This window comes from Acipenser ruthenus, chromosome 7 (assembly GCF_902713425.1).
Source record: "Acipenser ruthenus chromosome 7, fAciRut3.2 maternal haplotype, whole genome shotgun sequence".
Lineage (NCBI taxonomy): Eukaryota > Metazoa > Chordata > Actinopteri > Acipenseriformes > Acipenseridae > Acipenser > Acipenser ruthenus.
The window spans coordinates 8,517,103-8,533,704 of NC_081195.1; the positions used below are offsets into that span (position 1 = coordinate 8,517,103).

The window sequence follows — 16,602 nt, forward strand, 5'->3', positions numbered from 1 at the left end:
GTGTATTTATTTTTGTGTTTCAGTCTGACAGCTTTATCGGTTGGGTGATTACATTTTTGTCAGCTGAAAGAAATTGGTTTTGCCATGAAATAGGAACAGTGACTCTTCTCAGCCCGTTGGGGGGGGGGGGGGGGGGGGGGGACGACGACGGACAAAGTGTCACCCTCTGCGTGTAAGTTTGGCGCCACCTGCTGATGGTTTCTGGAAGCACATCAGTTAAACAAGGGCCTAAACCTTTATGATTAAAACAGGCCATGTGACCCTCTTGGCTGAGGCACTAGGAAGCAGCAGTTCTGTTGACCAGTCCATGGAGTTAAATAGGAAGTACTGATCGCTGCTGAACTCTCCTGTATAATAAAGTAGTAACACTCGAAAGTGTTTCTTGTGCACAAACATGAAGGCATGTTGGTGTGCAACCCTGGCTAAGGAGCTGTCTCAAGAGCCTGCACAGTTGGTACTGAGTGGAGACAGACTATGATCAGAGAGTAGGGTGCACGGAGAGAGATGAGGGTAATGGGTGCTAAATCACTGCGGTCCTTTAAGACCCAATTTGACTGACCAAAGTTCTGAGATCATTCAACTACATGGCACTGGACAAGCGCTGATGAAGTGAGTCATGGCCTCCTCTCGTTTGGAAACTTTTCTTATGTTCTTAAAATTAGTGGAATTAACAAAAAAAAAAGTTTGGAAATCTGGCCATTTATCTCTCTCGCTCACACACACACACACTTATCGTCCCCTTCCCTCTCACACACACACACACACACACACACACACACACACACACACACACACACACACACACCCTCTCAAGATTTCCACTAACATCCCTTTCCTGGTCTTGTGAAGAAAGGAAAAGAGGGGGTGTTGATAAGAATTCCAGAGACCTGCCAAGAGCAATGGACAGTTTCCTCACGACTCCTCACACTGTCCTTCCCTGCTCCTGAGAGGACCTGAGCTCCCTCCCTCTCTGCTGCCTGCTTTCTGTCTCTCCTCTGGAAACAGAGCCAGCTGCATTGTTCGGGTCCTGTGACCTTCTGGAGAGAGGCTGGCTGGTTAGGAAACTCATTTCCGATCATTGTTGGAGGCTTGAAAACTTTAGGGGAGGGGGATCTAGGAGGGGCGAGGGAGGGAAATTCCAGGGATCTTAAAGCAACTCTGTTTAAAACGTTAAAGCAGAGCTCTTCAGATTCGTAAAAGGGAAGCAGCACAAGTGCTGAGTTAGCTGTGAGGAGACATGGTTTTAAAGCTGCTCGTTCTGTTGTCCCTGGCAGTGCTGGTCCGCTCTGACCTGAGAGCGAGGGATCCGGGGTTAGAGGAGGAGCCCAAGGAGAAGCTCCTGAAACGGGATGGCTGGCACCCCCAACACCACTTCGGGGTACAGCCTGAGACGCATGGGTTTGCGACCCCTGGGGACCCCCCAGCAGAAAGCACACCGGAGATTGCGCCTCCCACAGGAGAGACAGCAACCCACCAACTTACTACCCGGACCGGGTAAGTCAAATGCTGTGGTAACAGAGTGACCAGGAGGTACCGCTCAGGTCTTGTTGTTTTATGTGCCTTTGACTCCAGAGGTCTTGTTGTTTTACTGTTTCTCCCAACGCACCAATGGTGTGAGTTCTATCGAAATAATAGGTTTCGTTCATGAAGTTCAGTGTGCTGGGCTGCAGTGTGGAAGGCAGTGGGTTTGAATAGCTGAGTGGTTAGAGTGCTGGGCTGCAGTGGGTTTGAATAGCTCAGTGGTTAGAGTGCTGGGCTGCAGTGTGGAAGGCAGTGGGTTTGAATAGCTGAGTGGTTAGAGTGCTGGGCTGCAGTGGGTTTGAATAGCTCAGTGGTTAGACTGCTGGGCTGCAGTGTGGAAGGCAGTGGGTTTGAATAGCTGAGTGGTTAGAGTGCTGGGCTGCAGTGGGTTTGAATAGCTCAGTGGTTAGAGTGCTGGGCTGCAGTGGGTTTGAATAGCTCAGTGGTTAGAGTGCTGGGCTGCAGTGTGGAAGGCAGTGGGTTTGAATAGCTCAGTGGTTAGAGTGCTGGGCTGCAGTGTGGAAGGCAGTGGGTTTGAATAGCTCAGTGGTTAGAGTGCTGGGCTGCAGTGTGGAAGGCAGTGGGTTTGAATAGCTCAGTGGTTAGAGTGCTGGGCTGCAGTGTGGAAGGCAGTGGGTTTGAATAGCTCAGTGGTTAGAGTGCTGGGCTGCAGTGTGGAAGGCAGTGGATTTGAGAAGCTCAGTGGTTTGAGTGCTGTGCTGCAGTGTGGAAGGCAGTGGGATGGAGTTTTAACAAAGCCAGATAGAGACGTATACATTTTAAAACAACAACTTACAACTTTCTTTCAAAGCTCCTTCCTCATCTCGGCCATATCTCAAGATAAAGTGAGAGGTTCATGGGAACGCGTACCAGCAATCGGCTCCCTCTCATGAATAGACTTTGCAGGTTTGTCTTGGGCTGTGCTGGTTCGACTCTTCGCTGTGTGATGTATACAAACATGGGTCTGTTACCATTGCATTTTGCCTCTCTGCTTTACAAATGTAGGTGTGGTGATGGTCCTAGAAACTTCCAATCCGTGTTAGAGAATGAAGTTAATGAGCGTTGTATTTTAAGGAATATTCCTTTTATGAAAACAAAGATAGATAGGCCAGACATGTTTAATGTACAGAGCTCTGGAATCGGTTACCGCTTGACATTCGAAATGCAGCTTCACTGCGTACGTTCAAATATTTGGTTCATAATTACTTTCTTGTTTAAAGTATATGTAATTAATAAGGAGAAATGCGTGCGTGAGAATGGATGATGTTAAATGTATATTTGTCTGCATTTTGTTTCCTGGGTGTTCTTGAAAATAAACCACATTTAATGAGGTTTTATTCTTATGGTGTGTGAGCGTGTGTGTGTGTGTTTGTGTACATTTTTAAAATAATGGTTTTCTTTCTTTTAGCTAAGATAAATAACGTTTCATCCTTGTGATGGTAATGAGAGCTGGCTCTCACAAATATCTCTGGCTTTGTATTTTTTTTTCTTTTTGTTTCCGTTTCCATGGAAAGGAAGTGAACTCATCGTGTTGTTTTTTTTTTTTTTTAAATGCAACGTTCCTACGTGCAGTGATGAAATACTGCTCTGTGATTAGCTGTCGCGTGTAGGCAAGGTTTGTGGGGGAAGGTAATGTAATAAATAGGAGTCGGCCAGGCTTGTATATAAAGCATTAGCATGTATTTATTTATTCATTTGTATATATTTTATTAATATACGTTTTTGATCAATCAGTTCTTCAATGTTTTTCAACCTATTTCGAATGCTGCTTCATGTCTGGAAAGCGCTTACACAGTCGGGAGATTGAGGATCTGTTACCACTCTCTCCTCTCCACCGAACCTGAGCAGCGCATCTTACTGAGATACTGAACCCTGGAGATGATGGGCCCAGCCTGGCCAGTCTCTGCCCGGGCTCTACCCAGCAGGGGGGCGTTGAAGCACAATGATGAGGTGAACTATCCCCAGCTGATTTTCCTGTCCAACCCTACAGGAGCAGAAAGACCACTGCATTGCTCCCTGTGTGCTCCAAGCCAAGATCAGCAATTTGGCGCAACCAGGATCCGAAACCAGGCTTGCATGACTCTTCCTGCGCTCCAAGCAGTGGTGCTTTTACTAGAGGAGACGGTAAAGGCAATAGCTGGTGCCAGATAAGAGCGTTGAGTGAATCGAGCTGCTCTCGTACAGCTTCAGTACGTTGCATGGGGGCTGTCTCTTCTGGTACAGGAAATGTCATTACGTGCAGTCTGGGGGCAAGAAGACCACAAAGCAAAGCTGAGCTGCTCAAACTGTGCCAAATAATTTCTGTTATAATACTAGACTTCTACTTCACACGACTTGCAATAAATCAGGAAAACGAAGAACTACCATTAACCATAAAAATGTGGTGTTGTTTTTTAAGTTTAGAATGAAGCAGTGACATCTGTACACAGGGCAAGATACGGTGTAACAGTGATTGGTTGATTTCTCATACTTGACTTGACATAACTATATTATGATATAAACTAGGCAGATAACCAACAAGGCAACCATTAATCCCACTGGCCCGCAGCAATCCAGCAGCTGTTGCTAATTGTATATACAGTAACAGCACTGTGTTACAACCAGCCTGTCATCTACAGGAACAATGAAACAATGGGGCATTTTTTAAGACCATTATTCACTGCAATAAAACAGAAATGCAACCACTCCAGAGGCAGTCTAAGAAGAGCTGCATTGTGAGCGACCCCTGGGAAAGGACTAGTCCAGGAATGATGTAATCACAGAACCCCAGCTCTGTGTGTGTGTGCGTGCGTGTGTGCATGCTCGTAACCGTGTCTTTTTAATGGAAAGCATCATGCTTAATTTTAAGAGTTACTTTTGTCTTTATAGCTGCGCTTTTACTCTGGGAGACTGACGTCGTTTGTGTTTCTGTTATCCTTCAGGAACTGGTGTGCCTTCGTCCACTCTCGCATAGTGACCACTGTGGTGTCCTGCGGCACAGAGCAATACACTATCCGATCCCAGAAGCCCTGCCCCCATGGGACTCCCGACTGCCAGCTCGTAATGTAAGATTCAGACCGCTGCCAGCGATGGACGTAAGACTCCCGTTGCATAGCAGTGTCATCCACTCTCCAGTAGTCCACACTCGGACAGTAGGGACTGGGATTTTGGACTTTGGCAGTTTGTTTAAAAAAATGATCCATGTCAATTAAACTAAAAAGAAATCCAAAAAAAGTGAATTGGTTGTTTTTATATTTGAATCGAATGTCTTATTTATTCGTCTTTTCTAATTTCATTTGAAAGTGAATTCTCCCTTTTTAAAAGCGGTATTTATCACATTGGTGTTGCCAATGAGGCTGAAGCTGTACTGTGCGGTGTTGAAATGAGGCGCTGGTCTCCTCGCTGTCTCTCAGGTACAAGCTGTCCCTGCGGCCGGTGTATCGGGAGAAGCAGGTGGTCTTCACAGCGCTGCAGTGGAGGTGCTGTCCTGGGCACATGGGAGCAAACTGTGAGGAGACAGGTGCGGCTTCACTATCATTACTCTTACTGTTACTACTAGTATTATTACTCTTAATACTATTACTACAACTATACTTACTCTTACTATTATTATTATTATTACTACAGTGCTACTATTACTAATATTATTCACATTTTTATTACAGGTATTATTTTTGTTATTATTATTATTATTATTATTATTATTATTATTATTAATAAACTGAAAGCTGTATTTCCATTTGCAGGTTAAATGATTCCATATCATATGACAATTTGAATATCTCTTCTCATTCACTTTCATAGGGAAATCATTTTATCCTGTGATTATAACAATAGACAGTACAGTTTGGATAAACACACGTCACAAAGGCTCTATCTCTATCTCTATCTCTCCCCTCACAGTTGCAGCTTCAAACTACGTGTCTGTACCGATCGACCAGACAGCAGGAAGCAGGGAACAGGAATCTCACCAGTCTCCAGGCCCAAGTACATCAGCTTGTTTGTTTTTTGTGTTTCTCTGCGAAGAGCAGTTGTTTCTCTCTCTCTCGATCTCTCCCTCTCTTGTTCTTTCTCTTAACCCCCTCCCCCTCTCTCCCCTCCACAAACAGAGGAAGTTCTGTGGCTTTCTGGAACAGTGTGTTGTTTAAACTGGGTCTGATTGTGTGCAGGGCTCTATATATAGGGGAGAGGAAAGGGTGTGTGAGACTTTCCCAGGGTTTCAATTGAAGCTGAATAATACACAGAGGCAGGTGTCACCGCAACACATACATCCACACACACACACAAACGTTAACTTAGTGTTTAGGGAAAATGAGGGGTGACGCAAATTGGCTAATCTTTTTGTTTGGTAAAGACAGGAACACTCTCAGGCTGTAATGCGTGGACACTCCCAGGCAAGCAGGACCCTCGCCCCCCTTTTTCTTTTTGTTCTTTCCACACCCCAGTACTGAAAACTGAGCTGCTCAAGCTCAATTCCTTCACCCGTGACTTCATTTTACTCAAAACCCACTACCTTCCACAGTGCCCTGCAGCCCAGAGTTTGCTCTGAGCCCCTAACCCTCTCTCCTGAACCCTGTTCCCCCTCATCCCCTCCCGCTCCCTGCAGATCCAGGGAAGGTGATGCGGATGGCTGGAGAGGAGGGAGGTTTGCAGAATGATATCCAGCACCCAGGCAGCTTGCTGCAGGACCTTCACTCACTACTGGGGGAAAACAGGACCTTCATGCCGGACCTGAACCAGAACAGAACAGGTACAGGATGCTTGTGTCTGTATGTGGGTGCGCCCTTATAAAAAAAATGACTATGGAAATTTTGCAGTTTTCACATGGTTTATTACTTTGCTGTGCTTTTAATATGGGAAGCCTTTCTAAGGGTGGTTGTGTAAAATAAAGAGCAGTGCAGACTGTCTGTGTGCGTAGGTGTGGCTTGTGATGTGAACAAAGCAAAAGAGCACAGCGTATTCATTCACGCTGAAAAAATACTCCTCCGGTTCCCAGTAACCGGTTGATCTCAGAACCTTGTCAAAGTCAGAAAGGATTCCAGTGATGCAACGTCGACAGCACGGCTGGGTAACCCACGGTAACCCATTCCATACCATCACCACTCTCTGTGGGAAGAACTTTTAATGATTTGGGTAATAAAGAACACGGGGGGTGTACATGGTGTGCTGCTTGAGGATCGTGTAAAGGATGGTGGGGTGGGACCCTTCTTTCCTCAGTACAAAGAGCTCCTCTTTCTTTTCTCGTCAAAGCAGCTCCTGCAGGATATCCTGTCCCTCTTTCCACTGGGGGTGAAGCTCACTGGCAGTGATGTCATCTGACATGAAATAGCAACCCCTGTTTATACAAGTCTAAAAAAAAACAAAAAACCTTCCAGCCATTACTTCCTCATCCTCACTTAACCGGTAGTAACAGCAACAGCGTTGTAATGCACGGTTAGCAATTTCTATAACTGGGGTACTCCGTAGCGGCATGCATGACCATGTGTGTTTACAATGCAGAGATCCCCACCAAGCCCAATTAACCAAACCACACACTTGTTTTACCCCCACTGTTTTCATTCCATAGCACAATAAAGCTGATAAATCTACGATTTCAGTTTACACAAAAGCTTTACACAGTAGTGTTTTACTGACCGTCCATAAATTTACAGACTGCTGGCATCCTTGCCCCTCCCCGTCTATGTAAAAGAATAGATGTACTAGTGTTTAAAGAATAAAACCTCAGGACATTCTTGTTTATTACCAGCACCCCACCTACTGAGCAAGGGATGGAGCAGCCCAAGGTCCTAACCACTAGGGGGTGCCATTTCACAACCCTTTACTTTCAAAGAATTGGTTCATTTCCTATAAAGTTAACAAAAAAGTAAGCTATTATGTGATGGAAGTGTGATAACACAGTGAACTAATTCACCAACAGGCTGTCTGCCAAAGAGAACAGCACAACATACTAGTGAATTAGCCCACTGTCCCATGTCTCTTCCATAGAAGAATGTACTGTTCATTGATTGAGGTAAATAAATAGAAAATAAATTAAGGAACCAGCTGTATTTGAACCCAAATCCCCAAGGAGAAACAGCACAGCATGCTAGTGCATTATCACACTGCACCACTTGGCTCTATGCAAGAGCCAAGCATTGCATATGTGATCTTACATCAACCTCTTTATATTATTATTTTCATGCTTAAGAGCACTGAGACCTTGTCCTGTCTTGTAAAACTGAGTCAAAATGGAAAAGTCTTTGAAAATGAAAAGAAACCCCATGTCTCTAACATGGGATTTGAACCCATTAACCTGGGAATCGGAGTCCCATGCTGGCACAGCTGCTGTGTGAAACACATTATTACATTTTGTGATGTGGACCTCAGAAGTTATGATTATCAGCTTGGTTAATTTGTGACTTGAACTAGATTAAAAGCCAAACCTTACAGGTCTATAAGGTAAATTAAAAAATATTTTGGAAATTGAGTGATTAACACACATTTTTTCATGTGGGACTTGAACCAAGCCCTGCAAATCAGAATCCAGCAGTCTCCCAACTGAGCCAGCCAGAGAACTGTTTAACACCCCTGTAAAATGCAAACTAGCACTTGAATTAATTATGTAGGGGCAGATTGAGACTTGATAATTTTTAGGATTAAACATATGATTTGCCAACCAAAGATATAATGTGAAAAAGATCAGTACCCTTCCATAGATCCAATCACCAGGGTTACCACCTGCAAGACAGAAGGACATGTTAGTAAACCTTGAATACAGGCCCCTAGCGTTCCACATTTCAGTGTTCTAGAAGGGAGCGACAAAGGGGAGGGGCAACAGCAGGTAGAGAGGCGTGTCAATATGAGTTGGTGGGAGGAGCCTCCCTCGGAGCGGCGGGGAATGTGTTCAGCTCAAGTTACACTTCATGACAAACTTCAATAAAGAAGACAGACAGTATGACAAACAGTAATAATGAAGAGAGAGAAATTAGTGAACAAATATGCTAATTAATGATGTAAGACTCAAACAGTAAGAGAAAGATTTAAACAATTAGAGAACAAAGTGAGTTAGTAAGACAGAGAGATGAAGACAGAGAGAAACACATACGGTAAGAATCTAACACTTGAGAACACATTAAGACAGGAAGTTAGAGATTGAAATACACCAAGACAGGAAGTTAGAGTTTATTTAACAAGATGTTTACCCTTACTAAACTAGCCAACTGTGTAAATAATAAATGATTAAATAAACATTTTACAAAATGTACAGCTATAGTTAACGCTATAAAGAAGTCGATAAAGTTTTGAGTTCAGTCAGCTACAAGGAACCAGACGAGCATTTAATGGGCCGAATGGCCCTCCTCTCATTTGTATTTTCTTGTGTTCTTAAAGAGGCTTTTTCTCGCTTTCTCTCTCTCTCTCTCTCTCTCTCAGACTCCTCTGCCCCACTGCCTCTCTTGGCCCAGCTGCTCCTGCCTCACCTGGAGTCCCTGGTGAAGGAACATGTGCAGAGGGAGTGGGACGGCTTCAACAAGAGCCTGCAGAGTCTGTCCCGAGAGCTGGGGGGGCTGGCCCAGGACGTGGAGGTGCTGCGAAGGGGGCAGAGGAGGGGGGCAGATGGGGAGGTCATGGAGGATTGGGAGGAGGGCAAGGAGGGAAGGCAGCACTTTGAGTCGAAGCTGCAGGAGAATGTAAACAAGCTGGACCAGCTGGGGGCGCTGCTGAGCTCCCGGAGCTGGGAGCTGCAGGACAAGCTTCATTCCCAGCAGGCCGCGCTCCACTACAACCTGACCGCCATCAAGACAGAAACGGACGTCAAGGTGAAGCGCAATCAGAAGATGATCCAGGTCAGTGCCAGCACTGAGGGACCAGGTGTATCCAACACAGGAACGGAAAGAAGACTCCTAGTGCATAGCAGTTTCACCCATTCCAGGTTTTACTACAAGCTTGATTAGATAAAGCAATGGGAGTCTTGTATTCATCCAGGTCTTGTTTTTTTTACTAGACAAAAAAAAAAAATTGCAATATAGCCAACACAGAGTCCTTAAATTAAACATGATTGTTACTACTTGTATAAATTGAATAGTTTTATTTTACTACCATAAGAATGCCCTCTAGAGGGCACTGTACTCCTTCTGCAGTGTCCCACAAACCAGTTCAATATCACATCCCTGCATTATTTTGGATGCCACTGCCTCATTAATGCCACTGTTTGTACCATTGATATAATGTTATACTGTAATAATGTGTTTACACCACCATACAGACAACACATGACATAGCCCAGGTAAAGTACTGTGTCTGAAAGGGGAGCGATGCTGGAGCTACCCTAATCTATGTCTCTCCAGTTTCACCCATTCCAGGTTTTAATACAAGCTTGATTAGCCACAGTGTATAGGTATCAAGCTCAGGTGTGTCTTATTAAATGCATAATGAAACCAGGATTGGATCAAACACTGCTGTGCACTGGGAGTCTTATTTCCATCCTTATCTCTGTATGTGTTCTCGTGCAGGTGAAGCTACAGGCGCTCAACAGCTCCCTGGCTGAGGTGAAGAGGGAGCAGGAGAGGCTGGGAGAGGAGCTCCGCAGGCAGAGACACAGTGGGAGAGAGGAGGGGGAGGAGGAAGGTGGTGTTGTGGGAGGACAGAGCGGACAGGGTGGGGTCGAGCCCAGTGTTTGGGAGGCAATCCAGCGGCTGGAGCGGAAGGTGTCCGAGAACTCTGGGAACGTGACCTACCTTGTGGAGGAGAATGACTTCTCCGCGCAGAATGTCCAGGACCTGCAGCGGGGGTTCCGGAACCTGGAGAGCACCCTACAGGAGACGACCAGGGAGATCCGCGTGCTGTTCATGGAGTCCGGGCTGACAGTGGAGGACAGCAAGGTGGAGGTGCTGCAGGGGGTGAGGGGGCTGGCAGCCAACATGAGCATCCTGGAGAGCCAGCTGAGGAACGTCAGCGCCAAGGTGGAGGAGTTCTCACTGGACATTGATGACCTGTACGGCCTCTACCCCAGCCACTGCAACTGCCAGAGCCTGGCCGCAGAGCTGGCCCTGCTGGGGGACGAGCTGAGGGAGGAGCTGAGGAACTGCACCCGGGTCACAGACAGCAACAGACACGAGCTGGAGGAGGCCAGCCAAGGGGCCTGGAGGCCGGGCCTCACCAGCTCCGTGGAGGACCTGATTGTGGGGCTACAGCAGGTGCAGCGCTCCCTGGCCTTCGAGCAGGAGAAGCACAGGGCGCTGCAGCTCAACGTGTCTCTGCTACAGGAGGCCTGGCTGGGGCTGCAGCGCGAGGTGAGCAGGCTGCGGGACAGGGAGGGGCACTGGAACGCGGAGATCCAGAGGCTGTCCAGCTCCTTCCAGTCCCTGCTGGCGGACGCTATGAGACATGCAGAGGTGCTGGAGGCCATGCTGGGGACGGACGTGCTGGAGTTCACCAGCGAGATGTCCTCACAGCTGGGGGAGCTCTCTGTCCCTGCCCTGCAGGTGAGCATGATGGAGGCCCTGGCCAGGCTCCAGGCACACAACTCCAGCCTGGTGTCCCTGGAGAGGAGGGTGGAGGGGCTGCTGCTGGAGCTGGAGCTGGGGAGGGAGAGGAGTGAACGGGCTGCTCCCCCCATATCCACCAGCGAGGGCCCCCCCAGTGGGGACTCCAGAGCTGTGGAGCGCAGGAGCGGAGACCTGAGGCTAGGGGACCGGCCCCTAGACAGAGAGCTCTCAGCCCTGGAGGGGATGCTGAAGGCTCTAGGGGCCCAGGTGACGAGTCTGGAGGAGCAACAGCAGCCCTGCCCCCAGTCCTGCTGTAACTGTACTGTGGTGCCCTCTGGTGGTTGGTCAGAGCAGCTGCAGAACCTCAGGCAGGATTTGGAGAGCCATCTGCAGGTTTTCCATGGGGTCTTCAGGGACGCAGAGGCACTGGCTGCCTCCAATGTGACTGTGGATCTAAGCCAGCTGTGGAAAGCAACGAGGAAGATGGACAGGAGGCAGAAGGGGAGAGAGGGAGGCAAGACATCACGATCGGGGGCCGCGGTCAAGCGCAACACGAAGGACGCATGGCTAGAGGCACATGGTAATTATTGTTTGTTATATTGTTTTGCTTTCCCCCGTTTTATTTGTATTTATTTATACAGGGTATATACACAAGTCATATGTGAAAAAGGAGATGACAATCATGGAGTTTCCATGCGGGTCAATTTACACGTGAAATGGCGAAGCGTGTGCGCGTTTGGGAGAATTACTCGGGTAAATCAGGTTTGTGGCCGAAAAAAACGGCCAAAGAGAGGGATAGGGAAAATCTCATTTACTCATGTAAATGATGAAACATGCGGGAAAATCCACGCCCAGTTTCGCATGGAAACATGCATTTCATGTGGAAATGTTAATGAGCATGTTTATTCTTAACTATAAATATTGCAAGGTAGCAGGTCAGTTGTTATTGTGGATTCCAAGATGACAGAAAGTAGTGGTTGATGGGCGATTGTATGGTTAGCAGTGGTATCGTTTACCTTGATGAGACAAGACAACGCATGTCCGCCCTCCACTCATGAGCCAGCTCGATCGCTTAAAACAGCACAACAACATCCAATAAGTTGTTGATGCCCTCTCAGAACTGACCAAATAACATTGCAAATTAACGTATTGATTGTGTTTTAATTGTTTGCATCATTACTATTTAACACAACAGTAAATCCAACACAATTTAAGAGGAGAGCATCTCTGACAGCACGAGCCTCCTCAGATCACTGCTGTCCAATTGAAACTGGCGGCTGAGGTAACCTTCACAGTTGCCAAGTCCGCTTATAATAAGTGGGATTGGGCTTGTTATTTGAGAGTCCAGGGTTGGAATTTGCATAAACACCCATACTCTAACACGGGCCCGCTTGTTTTGAAAGGCTGTGCCGCTTTTTCTTCTCGTGAGACTTGGCAACACTGGTAACCTTCCCCGTCTGTCTCACAGCCCGCCACTGATTCCTGAACACCTCATTTTGTTGTTGACAAGAGTCTGTGCAGGATATAGCAGGCAGTGGCAATTTTGGGAACTAACTAATGCTGCACTTCAGTCCGTTTCATAAGTGTCCGCCACCTCCCTTTCAAGTGCCCGCTACCCGTATTTGCCCAAGCATGGTGTTGAATGCTTCCTCAGCAGCTGTCAGCCGTCCGGACGGGTAGGGTTTCTAAGCCAGGATAGTACAAGTAGCATCACCGGATCCCCCATGTGCTGTATTGCTTAAATGAAAGGGATAGAGATATAACGTCTCTGCCGGTTTTCAGCCATGGTGGTCTGCAACACCTGCTGGTCAGTTTCATTTTATACCTCAGAGTTCATTTTTAATGAATGAGTTGTAAGATAAATTAGTTTAAACAGAATTTCCTACTAATGACATTTGAAAAACTATTTGGGCAAGAGCACTAAAACACATTATTAACCAATCAGGCACGAGGTATTTTGCTTAAATTCATATACCAGTTTTGTGTGCATGGAAACCACATTTTCACAAAATGTCATTAGTAATCTTCAAAAACAGCACGAGTACTTTACACATAGCTAATTTATATCAACCCCAACCTTTCCCATTAATTTGCATGACATCAGGTGAAAAGCACAGTTTACTTGAGGAAAAAAAGCATTTTACACGAGACATTTTTCTCGAGCTAAAAAAAAAAACACACACGCATGGAAACCCCATGAATGAGGTTGCCTCTTGAGCTGAATAAGACTGACCTCTAGAGGATACATTTCTGCAGTGTTTCACAAGCTTGTTCAGTTTCACATTTTACTACATTATTTCTGAGAAGCCAATTCAGAATGTCCAAATGAGTGAGATTCAGGTAAAAAAAAAAAAAAAAAAAAATTCTATCATCTTCTGACTTTTAGTAGTAAAAATTCTGATGAGTATTTTGAAGGTTTGAGATTATAGATATAGATATATAGATATAGATATATATAGATATATATATATATATATATATATATATATATATATATATATATATATATATATAGTACTGTGCAAAAGTTTTAGGCAGGTGTGAAAAAATGCTGTAAAGTAAGAATGCTTTCAAAAATAGACATGTTAATAGTTTATATTTATCAATTAACTAAATGCAAAGTGAGTAAACAGAAGAAAAATCTAAATCAAATCCATATTTGGTGTGACCACCCTTTGCCTTCAAAACAGCATCAATTCTTCTAGGTACACTTGCACAAAGTCAGGGACTTTGTAGGCATATAGTCAGGTGTATGATTAAACAATTATACCAAACAGGTGCCAATGATCATCAATTCAATATGTAGGTTGAAACACAATCATTAACTGAAACAGAAACTGTGTAGGAGGAATAAAACTGGGTGAGGAACAGCCAAACTCAGCTAACAAGGTGAGGTTGCTGAAGACAGTTTACTGTCAAAAGTCATACATCATGGCAAGACTGAGCACAGCAACAACACACAAGGTAGTTATACTGCATCAGCAAGGTCTCTCCCAGGCAGACAGGGGTTTCCAGATGTGCTGTCCAAGCTCTTTTGAAGAAGCACAAAGAAACGGGCAACGCTGAGGACCGTAGACGCAGTGGTCGGCCAAGGAAACTCACTGCAGCAGATGAAAGACACATCATGCTTAGTTCCCTTCGTAATCGGAAGATGTCTAGCAGTGCCATCAGCTCAGAATTGGCAGAAAACAGTGGGACCCTGGTACACCCATCTACTGGTCAGATGTGGCCTTCATGGAAGACTTGTGGCCAAAAAGCCATACCTCCGACGTGGAAACAAGGCCAAGCGACTCAACTATGCACGAAAACACAGGAAATGGGGTGCAGAAAAATGGCAGCAGGTGCTCTGGACTGATGTGTTATTTGGCTGTAGCAGAAGGCAGTTTGTTCGCCGAAGGGCTGGACAGCGGTACACGAATGAGTGTCTGCAGGCAACAGTGAAGCATGGGAGGTTCCTTGCAAGTTTGGGGCTGCATTTCTGCAAATGGAGTTGGGGATTTGGTCAGAATTAATAGTCTCCTCAATGCTGAGAAGTACAGGCAGATACTTATCCATCATGCAATACCATCAGGGAGGCATCTGATTGGCCCCAAATTTATTCTGCAGCATGACGACCCCAAACACACAGCGAAAGTCATTAAGAACTATCTTCAGCGTAAAGAAGAACAAGGAGTCCTGAAAGTGATGGTATGGCCCCCACAGAGCCCTGATCTCAACATCATCGAGTCTGTCTGGGATTACATGAAGAGAGAGAAGCAACTGAGGCTGCCTAAATCCACAGAAGAACTGTGGTTAGTTCTCCAAGATGTATGAGCCAACCTACCTGCCGAGTTCCTTCAAAAACTGTGTGCAAGTGTACCTAGAAGAATTGATGCTGTTTTGAAGGCAAAGGGTGGTCACACCAAATACTGATTTGATGTAGATTTTTCTTCTGTTCACTCACTTTGCATTTTGTTAATTGATAAATATAAACTATTAACATGTCTATTTTTGAAAGCATTCTTACTTTACAGCATTTTTTCACACCTGCCTAAAACTTTTGCAGTACTGTATATATATATTTTACACACACACTAATTAGGATTATTGTCACTACATGTTTTTGTTACTACTGTCTAATGAAATCTCTCCCTCTCAACCCCTTCCCACTCTCACCTCTCTCTCATCCCCCCACAGTGCCCCTGGACTCCCCGGTTGTGTTCCTGGCCAGCACCCTCAAGGTGTCCAATCAGACGGGGACGGTGGTGTTCGAGCAGGCGGTGCTGAACATGTGGCAGAGTTACTCCCCTGAGACGGGGGTCTTCACCGCGCCAGCCCGTGGCCTGTACCTCTTCACACTGAGCCTGGACTTCGGGCCAGGCCCGGCCCTGGGGCAGCTCATGAGGGGAGAGGTCCTGGTGGCAAGACTGCACCAGAATCACAGGAGACCCATGGGCCCACTGACCCGGGTCTGCCTGCTGGAGCTGGTCAGGGGCGAGCAGGTCCGACTGGAGCTGCTGCAGGGGTCCCTGGAGAGAGGCAGCCAGGCTGACAACACCTTTGGAGGGGTGCTGTTGTTTAGAACGTCCTGATGGCTCTCCCTTCTCTTGTCGCCTTTAAAACAGACAGTGGCCAGTTGCATAAAAATCAGACACTTTTCATTAAAAATGTAAGTTATTCTTTTTTTGAAGTTATCCAAAGTATTAATTTAAGTGTGCGAGGATGGTTTATGTAAACTACCTGTGTAGTAGCAGTTTATAAAGCCAACATTTTCAAGGCAAAAAACACAAAGGGACATTTTAATTTAATGTGTTTTATGCAACTGTCCACTAGCCCTGAAACCACCTCACAAACATTGGACAGATTCATTTGATCCAGAAACTTTTAAATTTAAAATTTAAAGGACTTTATTTTTCATAGCACAAAACCAGCTCTGTTTAAGGAGTTTTGCTATCATCAGTATTTAAAAAAAAAAAAAAAAAAAGTATGATGTATAAAATATGGGGAAAGAGAATCAAATATCATCCTTAAAACAACTCCATATTTTATGCAGAGAAATCAATGCTGACCAAATAGACTTTAGCTCCAAATAGTATGTCTTTTCTAAATGAGAAAAATGTAATTTATAGCTTGTCCTGTAAATTCTTTACTTTTTTGTAATAGATTTCCATTGGTGTTTTATACCAATTCTCTCCTGTAGGTGGAGTTAAGGTGGAGCTACTGAGACATCAATATTATATACCCACTTGCAGGTGGGGGTATTGTAATAAATAATAAATGTGTATGTGTTTCCATCTCTGTTTATCAGTGGATTTTACTGTACTTTGCTTGCTGTAACAATGTTTGCTAATGTTACCAACATTAAAGAATAAGATGAAATTCAAGTGGGCCAGCATATAGCCATCAACAGAAGAAAAGCAAACCCAATAATCTATTGAAGGCTAAGCAACTTTGTCATTTTCAGTGTGTGCGTTAAGTTTCAAGCACGAAAAGCTGATCACTACTGATTTGAGCAACTTGGGGACAGCTGTCTGTTTCATTGCCTTTATATGAGAGACTAATAGAACCGTCTGATTTCTCCAGGTAGACCCACATGCTGTTGTGCTGTGTGGATACTTTTAGGAGTGGATTTGCCTATAAAACACAACCATGACAGCTT

At 45.4% G+C, this 16,602-nt stretch overlaps 1 protein-coding gene across 1 annotated transcript; it reads left to right on the forward strand.

Moving 5' to 3' along the window:
• Nucleotides 1–1,166: 1,166 nt before the first annotated feature.
• On the forward strand, nucleotides 1,167–16,225 carry mmrn2a (multimerin 2a). Its single transcript, XM_034024290.3, has 8 exons — nucleotides 1,167–1,494; nucleotides 4,443–4,565; nucleotides 4,914–5,020; nucleotides 5,404–5,487; nucleotides 6,107–6,250; nucleotides 8,911–9,323; nucleotides 9,990–11,544; nucleotides 15,141–16,225. Exons 1-8 carry the CDS (start codon nucleotides 1,238–1,240, stop codon nucleotides 15,533–15,535), a joined length of 3,078 nt encoding a protein of 1,025 aa, XP_033880181.3. The 5' UTR covers nucleotides 1,167–1,237; the 3' UTR covers nucleotides 15,536–16,225.
• The last annotated feature ends 377 nt before the right edge of the window (nucleotides 16,226–16,602 follow it).

Coding starts and splice junctions, on each gene's coding strand:
- mmrn2a (XM_034024290.3), top strand. CDS start 1,238: ATGGTTTTAAAGCTGCTCGTTCTGTTGTCCCTGGCAGTGCTGGTCCGC. Junction 4,566..4,913: donor CCCGACTGCCAGCTCGTAAT/GTAAGATTCAGA, acceptor GCTGTCTCTCAG/GTACAAGCTGTCCCTGCGGC. Junction 9,324..9,989: donor GCAATCAGAAGATGATCCAG/GTCAGTGCCAGC, acceptor GTTCTCGTGCAG/GTGAAGCTACAGGCGCTCAA.